General features: G+C 45.4%; 1 protein-coding gene across 5 annotated transcripts in view; it reads left to right on the top strand.

The window, feature by feature from the left end:
- The window catches only part of agap3 (ArfGAP with GTPase domain, ankyrin repeat and PH domain 3), a 151,296-nt gene that overhangs the window by 76,789 nt on the left and 60,703 nt on the right, over positions 1-13,804 (top strand). For all 5 annotated transcript variants that reach the window (XM_061840403.1, XM_061840405.1, XM_061840406.1 and 2 more), the window contains exons 3-8: positions 692-779; positions 5,377-5,462; positions 7,896-8,037; positions 8,136-8,270; positions 8,940-9,067; positions 9,902-10,057. In XM_061840403.1, coding sequence (XP_061696387.1) covers positions 692-779; positions 5,377-5,462; positions 7,896-8,037; positions 8,136-8,270; positions 8,940-9,067; positions 9,902-10,057 — 735 coding nt within the window. The remainder of the gene's footprint in view (positions 1-691; positions 780-5,376; positions 5,463-7,895; positions 8,038-8,135; positions 8,271-8,939; positions 9,068-9,901; positions 10,058-13,804) is intronic.

Raw genomic sequence — 13,804 nt, forward strand, 5'->3', positions numbered from 1 at the left:
GACCCCGAAAGGGACAAGCCGAAAGAAACTTACTTTTGGAGCCCCGTAGCTCAGTGGTTAGAGCACTGGTAGTTTTGATAAACCAGGGGTTGTGGGTTCGTATCCCACTGGGGCCTCCACTCCCCGAGAAGGGTTGCGTCAGGAAGGGCATCCGGTGTAAAAATTGTGCCAAACATATGTGCGTTCATCTGAGATGACACGCTGTGGCGACCCCGAAAGGGACAAGCCGAAAGAAACTTACTTTTGGAGGCCCCGTAGCTCAGTGGTTAGAGCACTGGTAGGTTTGATAAACCAGGGGTTTTGTGGGTTCGTTTTTACTGGGCCTCCACTCCCCGAGAAGGGTTGCGTCAAGAAGGGCATCCCATTGTAAAAAATTGTAAAAAAACATATGTGGTCATCTGAGTTGACACGCTGTACCTAACCCGAAAGGAAAGCCGAAAGAAATATTACTTACTTACTAGATGTTGATGTGGTTTTGCGCGTACGTGCCGGTAAAAACTCAAATGATTTTCTGGATCATGTCCACCTCTTGTGTTTCCCATTTGCTGAGGTATTTTATGGTTTATTGCACGTCCCAGACGTGATTGACTTGCATTGTTTTTTTTTTTTTTTTTTAAATGGAACTAAAGAGCTGCAAAGCCGGAGTGAGCCGCTCTCGCTCATTACTCTTGCCTTTCTGTTGCCTTTGCAGGGGATTGTGGGGAATCTGTCCAGCGGGAAGTCGGCCTTAGTCCACCGTTACTTGACGGGAACGTACGTGCAGGAGGAGTCCCCTGAAGGTAAGAGTACCCATCCAGCAGCTTCGTGAGCTACACCCGAACAATCTAATGAGATCTGATACAAATGCATCATAAATTACATCTACAGTACACATAACAGTGCCTCCCAAAAGATGTAGGGGCTAGAGACCAAGCAAAAATTGACCCCCCCCCCCTCCCCTCTATAAAAGGTTTATAGCTGGGTTCACCCCTGTTCCATGTTTGGAAAATGGCTCTCACAGTGGTTCATTTGATTCCCAAATCTTTGGAAATGGCTTTGTAAGCCTTTCTAGACTTATAGACGTAAAAAAAAAATCATTTATGATCGCTTCTTGAATTTCTGTGTGTTGTGGCATTTTGTTTTTCAGCTATTTAAAAGTCTTTGCCCAACTTCATTCAATATATGCGTCTCCTTAAGTGTTTATCCCTGAAAAAAAGACGCTTCCGTTACAATAGCGGTGGCGTGAAGATGACGACTGAAGCGTATCTTCAGGATCGTAATGAGAACATCCCCCCCCCCCCCAACCGCCGCCCCCTCTTTGGTATCCTTAGAGATGCAATGGTTGCCGTGTTCAATTGTATCTCAGCTATTTCTCTCATTTTGCCGTGCCAAGAGAAACGTCACGGCGTGATTATTCCCGCCGGGCACGTTCCTGATTAGCGGCCATATTGCGCACATTTTCTGTCGTCCCGAGAAAATACCTCCACGGTGGCTGTTTTTTTTTTTTCATATACAGCACGCGAAACAAGAAACAAGCGCTGGGGTGTGTTGCCACGGCAACAGTGGATCGAGCGCCATCGATGTCAAGGTCTGAGCCTCTGTGCGAGCGCCGCCTACATCGGTCGCCCTCTTTTATTTATTTTTTTTGAAAACCTGAACCGCTCACATAACTCATCATCATCATCGTCACAGAAAGACCTAGAAGACACCTTTTGGCAATTATGTAACGCAATCCATAGTCTGACAGTGTATGTGCTTCCACTGCAGACTCTCTCGCCATAAATCATTCATTCCGCGCCTCGTTCCGATCCCCGCGACGAGAGCCGACAGACACGTTCTTTCCCGACGCTTTGTCTGACTCCTCAAAAGCTCGCATTTAAAAAGAAAATAATAAAGCCGAGCGCCACTACGTGGATGGGTGGCTGCTTCACACGCGCCATTCATCCGCCAGGCGGAGAACGTCCGGTCTTTGCTCAGCGGGGTGAAGTGGACTCTGCGAGGTGGCCGGGTGACTCGACTCGAGCGGCTTTATTTGCCAGGATGAGATGAACTGAGTCGACCTTTTGGAAGAATGGACACCCGGTTATGCAATCTAATGAGACCCAGCCGACGCGGCATGACTTCAGAGGCCAAACGCTCTCTGTGGACCCTCCTCAAATCAGTTTTCCACACTGGAAGCGTTATAATAGAAATCCTGTGAAGCCCCATTTATCGTAGAGGGTACGTTACAGACAATCGGTGAAAACCTGCATCGCCTCTAAAAGGAATTTGTCGTTCGTTTCAACCCCTCCCACGTCTTTTCAATTAAATTTGCAGCATGTTTTCAAACAAAATCAAGAATGTTGGTCTTTTTTTGGTTAAATTGTAATGTTTGCTATCAGGTAACCACTATGATAGCTAGGAAGGTATTGATCAACATTTTGTGAACTAAGAATCACTGATGGTGTAGTGGTACGCACACCTGGCTTTGGCGCTTGCAGCGTGGGATCGATTCCCCCTCAATGGTGTCGATATCCGCCCTGTGACTGACTGGCGAGCAGTTCAGGGTGTAGTTCACCTTTTGCCCGATGCTAGCTGGGATAGCCCCAGGCTCTCCCGTGACCCTTATGAGGATAAGCGGCTTGAATAATGGATTTAGATGGATAATAGATGGATTTTTGTGAATTAAATCATTTCGTTCTGATCCTGTGTGACTTGACTTATAATGTGCGGTACGGAAAACGTACACGTACATCCTGTTTGACGACACGTAGCACCAAATAATCATGTCGACTGCAATGTTAGCGAGCTAGCTAGTAGTCAACTTTTTGTGAAATAAGAACTAGTAAAGGCGCTACGGTGGATGACTGGCTAGTACATCTGCCTCACAGTTCGGAGGACGTGGGTTCCAATCCGTCCTCGCCCACATGAAGTTTGCATGTTTGCATCTTCTCCCTGTCCCCGTGTGAGTTTTCCCCGGGTACTCCAGTTTCTTCCCACATCCCAAAAGCATGCACGCTAGGTTAATTAGAGACTCTGAATTGCCTGTAGGCAAAAATATTATAGGCGTGTTTACTTGTGCCCTGCATCTGGCTGGCGAACAGTTCAGGGTGTACCCCGCCTCTGGCCCAGAATCAGATGGGATTGGCACCTCACCTCCAGCCCAGGTGACGAGAAACAGGACCAGAAATAGACTGCTAGAACTAGCGTTATTAATAATTTTGTTGCTAGTGTTGTGCATTTGTTCCCATCTCTTGTTTCTCTCTTTATTTTCCCAAATAAATATGTAAAAAAAAAAAAAGACAAGCAATTATTCTCCGGTAGTTGGAGTCAATCTAGTAGGGAGGCCCCGTAGCTCAGTGGCTAGAGCACGGGTTTGGTACACCATGGGTTGTGCGTTCATATCCCACTGGGGCCTCCACTTCCGTCAGGAAGGGGACCCGGCGTATTAAAAAAAAAAAAAAAACTGTGCCAAACATATATGTGCGTTCATCTGAAATGACACGCTGTGGCGACCCGATAGGGATAAGCCGAAAGAAACCATCGAGTTGGAGTCACTCTACTGCCACAACAGATAGTCAATCAACAAAATACTTTTGAGATATAAAGACATTGCGAGAACGGTCGCTGAAGGGATAAAAGGTTGCTAGTAATCTGGCAATGATGGTATATATATATTTTTTTTTGATAATTGTGCGAAATGATGCAGAGTCCTCTCCAGTGCGGCGACCATTGCGGAAAGGGCGCGGAGACTTCAAGAAATGTTTGGAGTTTAAATTGAAGAGAAGTGCGATAATTTGTGACAATTGTTGCAGGTACTTGCAGTCCATTGTGCGAGTCTGTTGATGTTTACTCAGGCACAAGAGTGGCCAATATAGTATTGATCAACCGCTACGTTCGCTTCTCTTGCTCAGCACAGACTGGCTGGCTGCCATATATCTGTCAATTTTTTTTTTCCAAACAGCTTGCATTACATTAGCGGTTAGTTTAATTTTCTCCCGGCGTGACGGTTCATCTTGAAGACCGCGACGTGACAGAGGGACTCGTTTGCGTCGCTCAGGTGTTGCCGCAGAGCCAGACGAGCTTCCGCGTCAAGGAACTGGCGGCATTGCGGTGACTTTGTCGCCCGAGCGCCTCGCGCAGCAGCTGTGCATTAGACACACTAAATTGCGATTCCTCGCCCACGTAATTGGCTCCTGAGAGACCCCCGGACGGTTTCCTGTCAGAGCGCTGTTGTGACGCTCCCGAGGAGCTTCACTTCAACTTGTCGCCAAAACTTTTTATGAGGTCACGCCTTGTTGTTGTATGGCATTATCAGCTACACACACACACACACACACGTTCATTGAAGGAGTGAGGGTAAAACAAGCCACTTTTTCGCTACCTTGTGCCCCTCTCGCTAGAGCGGCTCAGAAGTGCGGTTTCAGGAATTTTCCATTATCAACTCCTGCAAGTGTGGCGCCGTCACCTTCATGATCTTTTCATCTCCAGGGTGTTAATTTGTTTGGTTTGTAAGCTTTTCGATTTTTGTTGGATGCCAGGCGTTCCTCTGATGGCCTTCCGTTTCGTTTTGCTGAGAATCCCGAGTGTGTGTGACATGCTCAGTTAAAAAATATCTATTTTACAGAGAGGAAGTGAAAATAAATAACAGACATTGTGGTTGCAAAAGTACGGAAGCGTATTGCTGCCACACCCCAAAAAAAAAAAAAGTCTCTATCATGTTATAACGTGATATTTTTCACGTTATAACGTGAATCATTTCATGTTATATCATGAAAAGTTTCACGTTATAACATGATATGCTCTACGTTATAACGTGATTCGTTTCATGTTATAACGTAGATGTGTTTCACGTTATAATGTAGAAAATAACAAATAAATTCATTTCATCCCCCCCCCCCAAAAGGCAATTACTACCTGTTCTTGCTCTATCCACAAGAGGCAATCTTCGGGTACACTACGACTCTGTTTAAAGCTCACCAAATCCATGTTTTGTGCAACACTCAATGAGAGTCCACTTCGAGCTGTGTCTTCCTGTATGCCACCTTGGAAGGATGTCGGTGACTACAGGATCACAACAAGTTGACGCCAACTTTTCAGGTTATAACGTATAACTTATTAGGTTTTACCGTGATATGATTCCTGTCATAATGTGATAAATTACAGGTTATAGCGTGGTTTATTTCACATTATAACATAAAACGTTTCATGTTATAATGTGAAATGAATCATGTTATAACATGAAATGATTGCGTAACTAACCACATTATAATGTGAAACATCTCACGTTATAATGTGATAGCGACCGTTTTTTTTTCTTTTGGTGGGCAGCAATACACTTCCGTACAAAAAGTGTGCACAACCTCTTGTGTTTACAATTATGCACGACGCAAATAACAGCACGTCATTTTTCTTCAGGTGGCCGCTTCAAGAAGGAAATTGTGGTGGACGGGCAGAGTTACCTCCTGCTGATCAGAGATGAAGGAGGACCTCCAGAGTTACAGGTGAATGTGTACACATGCACACGCCAAAAAAAAAGCAGCCAGCTGCAGTCATCTAGAAAGCAAGTATTAGGACACAGACCATTACCTCCTTGCTGCTCTTTTTGTTGCTCTGCTCCCTCTCCACACATTCATTTTAAAGGTCACGGGAGATCAACGAGAAACGTTTGCAGCCAAAAGTCAAGAGACGGCAGCTAATCACCGACACAAGCTCGAGGAATAGAAAGACTAACGCAGGGCGCTTGACCGAGGGCTGATAACGAGCATTGATGTGCTCATTCTTCCAATTTTTGGAAGCGCTTCTGCCATCATCCGACCTCATGTTGAGACGAAGCAGCCGGCAAACTCGTCATTTGACTATTCCTATTTCATTTTGTTTGGAGGAAAAAAAAAAAAAAAAGAAAGAAAAAGAATAGATATTGCATCTCGCTAGCATGGTGCTGTAGTGGTTAGCGCATCTGGCTCTTGGTTGTGAGGTTCTGGAGCTGAATGTTCTCCCCTGCGCTCGCGTGGGTTTGCTCCGGCCCGCTTCGGCTTCCTCCCACATTCCAAAAACACGTTAGGTTCGTTGAAGACTGTTAATTGTCCAGGTAGGAATATGAGTAGGAAGGGTTTTTGTGCCCTGCGGTAAGCTGGCGATCAGTCCAGGTTGTACACTGCCTACCCGAAGTCGGCCCGGAGAGGCTCCAACTTGACTGTGACCATGACGACCAGCGCTAGAGAAAATGGATGCATGGATACCCCCCCCCCCCATCTCTCATCTGTATTTTAGCAAGTCAAACAGACAAAAAAATGAAAAATTGCGTTTGCGTTTCAGCATCCTTTACAGCTTAAGGTGGCGCGACCTACTTTATTACACCAGTGGGTGGTAAGATGTTGTTTCATTCCATGTACGATTTTTTTTTTTTTACTTCTGGCGAGAAGATAACGAGCACAGAAAGTATGCTGCAAAAAAAAAAAAAAATGCCAATTTGGCATTACAAGATTGTGAGTCAGTTGTCCGCTGGGAATAATTAGTCAATAAGCACTTCACCCATACATGCATACATACATACATATGCTACTTTTTAAAAATCATAATAACAAAAGTTTTATTTTAAAATTGTAAGACTTAATGACTGGAATTGGCAGCCAATCCCCGCCCCCTGCCCGAAGATAGCCGGGATTGGCTCCAGCACTCCCGCCACCCCTTGTGAAGATAAGCGGCTCAGAAAATGGATGGATGGAAGGCTTAATTAAAAAAAGAAAAAAATCTCGAATATATTTGGAACTAATATGGTAACAAGGCTGTTCAGGGTGACGCAGTGCAGTTCGCCTCTGTGGCAAAAACCTCGGCCCTTAACCTGGACTCATCTGTGCGTCCGCCAAAACTCATTGCAGCTCTGCATACCTTTTGACTTTGATGTAGGGTTTCACCCCGCTGCAGCCTGACAACAAAGAATGTCATGTGTTGATGCGTCGAATGGTTCCACACAAGCTGTGCGGAACACGACACATATATGAAATATGTAATTGTAGCGCGACGGCAGTGTGGCGTAAGCACAATTTCCACCTGTTAATTATTATGCAAGTACTGGAGCGTTTAAGATGGATCATAAACGGTGCTGCACTGCCACCGTGTGGTCAAGAGTATTACCTACAGTTCTAAAAATGGATCGGGCACACTTGCACAATCATCGCAATATGAAAAATATACACCACTGCAAAAAAAAAAAAAATAATAATATTTTGAATATATTTTCCCGGACTCATTCTTATGTTAAACTAAAATCCAAGTGACCGTGTTAGCCACATTTACAAATTGAGAATCATATTTGGAATAAATGTACATATTTATTGTACATATTGTATTGTACATATGGTCTCATGACACACATATATATATATATATATATATATATATATATATATATATATATATATATATGTGTCATGATTTTTTTATTAAATTAAATTCCAAATATGACCTGGACAAATGTGGTTCTATCCATATTGTTCTGTTAAAAATTGTTCTTCAGTGCAATCCTTGATTTTAAAGACTTTACTATATATGGCCCTGTAGCTCAGTGGTTAGATCACTGGTTTGATAAACCAGGGGTTGTGGGTTCGTATCCCACTGGGGCCTCCACTCCCTGAGAAGGGTTGCGTCAGAAAGGGCATCCGGCGTAAAAATTGTGCCAAATATATATGTGCGTTCATCTGAGATGACACGCTGTGGCGACCCCGAAAGGGACAAGCCGAAAGAAACTTACTTACTTTAGTATATATTAATTCATTCATTTTTGTGGCATATATATGTCCAGTCCCAAATATTGTAATAATCGAAGTCATAGTACGTCTAATCCCTGTGTACCTTTTAGCTAAATATTTGCATGACAAAAAAAAACTGAAAAATGTGAATGTTTATTACACTTTAATATGCATCTTCCTCTTCAGTTTGCTGCCTGGGTGGACGCGGTGGTCTTCGTCTTCAGCCTGGAGGACGAGATCAGCTTCCAGACGGTCTACAACTACTTCCTGCGTCTGTCCAGCTACAGGAACGCCGCCGAGGTGCCCATGGTCCTCGTTGGGACACAAGGTGCGTTTGCGTCAGGACTTGGTCTTCGTCGCCATCCGGTCTCCCTTCACTGGATTCCTTCAGAAAGCCGTTTTTTATTTTTATTTTTTTTGTCCTAGACGCCATCAGCGCCGCAAACCCCCGAGTGATCGATGACTCGAGGGCCAGGAAGTTGTCCAATGACCTGAAGCGCTGCACCTACTACGAAACCTGCTCCACCTACGGCCTCAATGTTGAGAGAGTCTTTCAAGATGGTGAGTGGGTGTGTTCGCATAGCACCATGTAACATGCTTGCATTCTATCAATTATCATTCCAAACGTGGCCATGGCACGTTGTAAAATATTTCATGAGCTGCCTTAGTGCTTTTTGTACTCTGGGTGTCTGTTATGTGAGCGCACAAACTCAACTTCAATTCAATCATTCTCATTTCAAACGTTTCCCAATGACACTAAAAACACAAACAAATACAGATTTTGTACCATGATTTATGTTTTTAGCTGCTTGTTGTTATGGATGAGTCCTTCCATTCTCATTTGAAGTAGCAGGCCAAGAAGTAAAATCCTTTTTAATCTTCTTTGGCATCATTATTATTATGATTTTGGCATTTGCTTACTTTATTTTTTTTTTTGGTCACATTCCAAACTGTTGACCTATTAGCATTTATTCTGATTCGACACAAAACCTGGTCATCAATCTACAATCATCAAAAAAAAAAATTTTTCCCGCTTAGGTTATCTTGCTATACTTTTTTAAGCACACCAATAACATGTAGCATGTTAGCAATTCATCAATTCTAATCTGAAATTGTACTTGTACGTCAGCATACCCACTGTTAGCCTTTTGTCCATCCTTAATCGCTTTTTTTTTTTTTTTTGTGCTCTTATTATATGTTTGCACTTTTCCCATTTTCTGTGTCCTCCAGTGGCCCAGAAGGTGGTGGCCATGAGGAAAAAGCAGCAGCTCTCCATCGGCCCGTGCAAATCTCTGCCCAACTCGCCCAGCCACTCGTCCGTCCCCGCGGCTTCCATCCCCTCCGTTCACATTAACCAGGTAGGCCCAGAAGGGCGGAAAGAGTGTCATGTGATCATCTAAAACTGCAGCAAATGAAATAGGGTGAAAATTAGATTATTATTATTGGTATTTGGTAGTATTTTGACAGAAATGTGGGTACAAGTGTCACAAGTATCTCATTATTACACTTGGAATTTTTCTTTAAAAGTGAAAAAAAATGCGAATATGTGCAACGTGTATCCTTTAAAAGATTTACTCCCAAATTCACCCCAATTACCATCCATCCATCGATTTTCTCACAATCACACCTAGGGGCAATTTCGAGTGTCCAATTAATGTTGCATGTTTGTGGGATGTGGGAGGAAACCGGAGTGCCCGGAGAAAACCCACGCAGGGGAAGATGCAAACTCCACACAGGCGGGGCTGGGATCGAACCCGGGTCCTCAGAACAGTGAGGCCAACGCTTTATCAGCTGATCTAACGCGCCTCCCCAATTATCAGAAATCATTTATTTTTTTTCTTTCGTTCTGTGGCGCTTCGCCTCAACTATAGGACAATGAATCCACACCACCCTCTGCTGGTTGTAACCATGTAGTGCACCCTATATTCCCTCAGTTGCTTCACGACACCATTCCAAAGTATCTAATTAACAATCAATTCCTCATACATTCATGCCTATCATTTAGGTGATAGTCAGAGCCTTATTTTCAACGGGAATTTAAATCATCATCCCATTTTACGATCACCTTATGTAACCGTTGCTAAAATCGTGCCCAAATTGACCTGGTGCTCTCACTTCCTCTCTCCTTCTTTTCATCCGATGGTGTTCTCTTTACTTTCCTCCTCCTCCTCCACTACCTCCCCCACCGCCAGGCGGCCAATGGCGGCTGCGCGTTCAGCGACTACTCCTCCTCCGTCCCCTCCACCCCCAGCATCAGCCAGCGGGAGATGCGCATCGAGACCATCGCCGCCTCCAACACTCCCACGCCCATCCGCAAGCAGTCCAAGCGCCGCTCCAACATTTTCACAGTAAGTATGCGACAGCTGATGCAAAGTAAAACCCACCCGCACTACTAGGGAGGGGCGCGGCGCACTTTATCCGCTGGGGGGGCAGTCAATAAAAAGCAAAGAAGTGCCCGAGCCACCTTTCTTGCAGCCTCAGACAGCACAATGGAGAAGAAAGAAAATAAAATAACACAAGTTCTATTAGATCCCTTCCAAAAGCAAATAACAAAGATTAACACTGTGGAAACTTTTCTTGTCCTTTTTTTTTCCCCCCCTCCAATTGGATGCAGTGAGTGGATTAAGTTTCTCACGGAACCTGTGACGACGAAGGCCCCACTGCGCTGTCCGATCCAAATCTTTCACCCCCGCGCCCTCTCATTCCGACCGACCGGATCCTTCCCTTTTTACGTCGCATAAATAAGTCAGAGCCTCAACGGAAGCTCTGATGATAACCCCTCCCCCCCCACGCCGCCAACCCTCCACTAACCCCCCTCCCCCTGTCAAATCTGACCTGTAAATAAGAAAACCTGCCCAAGCCCGACCCCCGTCTTCTCTGAACCCCCACCCCTCCACCCCCTGTCCGTGTCCTGTTGCTTTAACCGGCAGCCTGTGGCGTGCACTAACCACTCTAAACTTTATGAGCGTGTCTTTATTTTTTTATAATTGTCTTCTCCTCCCTCTGCCTGCGCTCCTTCGTCCTCCTCCTCGTCTCACCGAGCCATAAACCTGCCACAGAGATTCTCGTCGGCCTTCATGACCGACCTTCTCGTCCAAATCTTTCATTTTTATTGTTTTGGATTTGAAGCAAATTCCGCACTCTCGGGAAAAAAAAATGCAATATTTTTCCCTTAGTGGTAGATTGACTTGTCGCTGGGGTGGTGCCCTCGAATATACTGGAACTTTAGTTCCGTTATACTCAAGAACTCAACTCCTCAACGGATTTTAAACTGAAACGTTCGCCCTACGGGCAGTATTACGTCCTTTTTAGATACTCGAGTCAAAACATTTCAAGCTCACCAAAGCCCAAATGAATTTCTTGCTCCCGCTTCAAATTTAGCGGGATGACGATTTCAAGATGGAGCTCCGTCGCTCGAAAGTCTGCAAGGGAGTGGGTTGGACCGGGTGTTTGTAATTTCGTAGATGAGTCCAGCAGCACCTCGTGGCCGTGAACGCAACTGATCTTACTAAAGTGGGTTATTCTATTCAATCCCTTTAATATCATAATAATGGATGTTGGCCCAGTCTGCGAGGGGTCGGGCTAGCCTCGTTTTTTTTTTGTTTGTTTTGTTTTGTTTATTTTCTCCACAGAATATCTCACTATAGCGCTAACTTGTATACGCCTCTTTGCCACATCTCAACTGGATATGCCGAAAGGTTGTTCCATTCAGCAATTTTTAACAGCCTATCTCACATCTGCTAAAAGAAAACAAATATATGTATATTTCGTAATTCCCGGCCTACAGAGCGCACCTGGTTACAAGCCTCACCGAGTACATTTGAAGGAAATACCATTTGGTACTTACATACCGCGCAGCTGTGTAAAAGCCGCAAGTGCCCACATCGAAAACCACATTCAAACATGAGATATTTACAAAGAAAGACAGTACACAGAAAGAAATTAATGCTAAAGCTAGTGCTAAGACTACCGCCATGCTAATGCTAACAGGACCCGTTAAAATAAAACCTACCGGTAAATATCACTGACACATGCCAGTAACACAACAGACACACGCTAGCACAGCGCTAACCCTACCGCTAACAGGGCCGGTAAAAGTCACTTCCTCGGCACATATATTCCACCGGTCTCATTCTTACCTTTTCCGCTCGAGTTCCCCCTTGCGGCCGTTAGCAAAAAAATGCACAAATTAGCCGCATCACCACATAAACTGCAGGGTTGAAAGCGTGTGGGGGAAAAAAGTCGCGGCTCGTAGGCCGAAAATTACGGTATGTAAAATTGAGCCGAATCCTTGCATTGCAATTTTTGGAGTGGCGCAAACTAGGCTTTTACGATGAGTTAAAAGTTCATCTTTAATACCTTGTTTAATTTTTTTTGAACTGGGTTATGGATAATGTTCTGTATTGAGAATGATTTTGAAGTAACTGTCGCGTGAACAAATACAAATCCACCTACAACCCATTTGTCCCCCCCGCCCCCTCCAATTTTGGGAACACCTGATTGAGGAACTTGCATGACTGATATTAAACAGGAAGCCGGGGGGGGGGGGGGGGGGGTACTGAGGCTGCAAACTCATTCTCCTGCAGAATTTTGGAATGGGCCTTTATTTAGTTCGAATGAAGATCCTCAAGTCACTTCAACATAGCTCCTCTTCACCAAAATGCCACGAGGTGCCTTTGCCTGTGCACTATCACGCAAATAAGTGAATTTTGTTTAGTTTTTAGGTCATAACAGAGGACTTTCTCCCCATGAACCACAAATATGCGAGGGGAGACTTTACCAGTTGCAATTTTGCGAGACAGACATTTTCCCCCACTTCGAGTCACGACCCCCTGACCCCACCCCCAATGCAATGCCGCGGATACACTTACAAGTGTAGCCCCTAGTCCCAAATTACAAATATTGTTCCTCCCCAAGACGAATCCTACTCCTCCTGCCGATTGGCCACCCCACGAAAAACACATTTTTGGCTTAAGACTCTTAAATTCGAGAAACTAAATCCGATGTTCCGTTGATTGTAGTCCGAAACGATGGTACCTGCTATTTCTGACAGTGCAGGCAAGGTGAGATTGCTTCTTTTCTTTCCTCTTTGCCCCCCCCCCTCAACCCCCACCCCCCACTCCTGTCTCCTTTAACCACTCTCCCCTTTGGTCCGTGCCTCCTGACGCCGACCCCCTCCCTCTGTCCTCTCCTCTTCTTCACCCTCCTCTCTTTCTTTTCACTCCGCGACCCACGGCTGCCGCGGGAGCCCCACGTGGGCGGCCCTCCGAGCAGTCCAGGCCTTGTGCTATACCTCCCTTTTTGTTGTCTCCCCTTTCCCACCCTTTCCTCTACCCCCCCACCCCCACCCCTCCCTTGCTAGGTAGTGACTAACCATGTCCACCAGAGAAACGATCCTCTCCTCCCCGTCCGCGTCATGGAGATGCCGAAGCACGCCACCTACCCGGTGTGGGTGCCCGAGTGGCAGGCCGAGAGGGAGTTTCAGCTCATGACCTTCTGAGGAGCGGCGAGGAGGAGGGTGGGAGGAGATCTGGAGGAAGACGAGGAGGAGGAGGAGGAGTGTACAGTTAATAGAGCAATGGAAGAACCTTTTCTTTTTTTTTGAGAGAGAGAGAGAGAGAGAGAGAGTGAGAGAGGATTTTCCCAAACGCCACCCCTTTGCTGACCCCCCACTTACCCCCCTCCCATTTCCCAACCCCGCCCAAAAGAGAGCTCTTTAAAAGCGTCTCGTGTAAGTAGTTCACGCCGTGTTGTTGTTTTGAAAACGATTGATTGACGGGACGGGGACTGTGTCCACACAATTCCGCACACTGGCAACGGCTCTCTTAACAGCGAAATGTAAAAAAAAAATAAAAAAAAAAATCAATAAAAATATAAAAATCCTCCCTGTTAATACTTTTGGCAAGCCCCGCCCACGCCGCCATCACGGATCACGCCATTCCTCTTCCTAGTGCTTCCATTATTGAAGAACTTTTAATGTTTGCTAAACCGTGCGTCGTCCTTCTATGCGTGTTGACAAGCACATTCCGCTCGGGAGTTGCCGACATATCCTTCCTTCTGCCGTTCATTCAGCTCCACTTTACCGGTGCCGCCCC

This window comes from Syngnathoides biaculeatus, chromosome 13 (genome assembly GCF_019802595.1).
Source record: "Syngnathoides biaculeatus isolate LvHL_M chromosome 13, ASM1980259v1, whole genome shotgun sequence".
Taxonomy (NCBI): domain Eukaryota; kingdom Metazoa; phylum Chordata; class Actinopteri; order Syngnathiformes; family Syngnathidae; genus Syngnathoides; species Syngnathoides biaculeatus.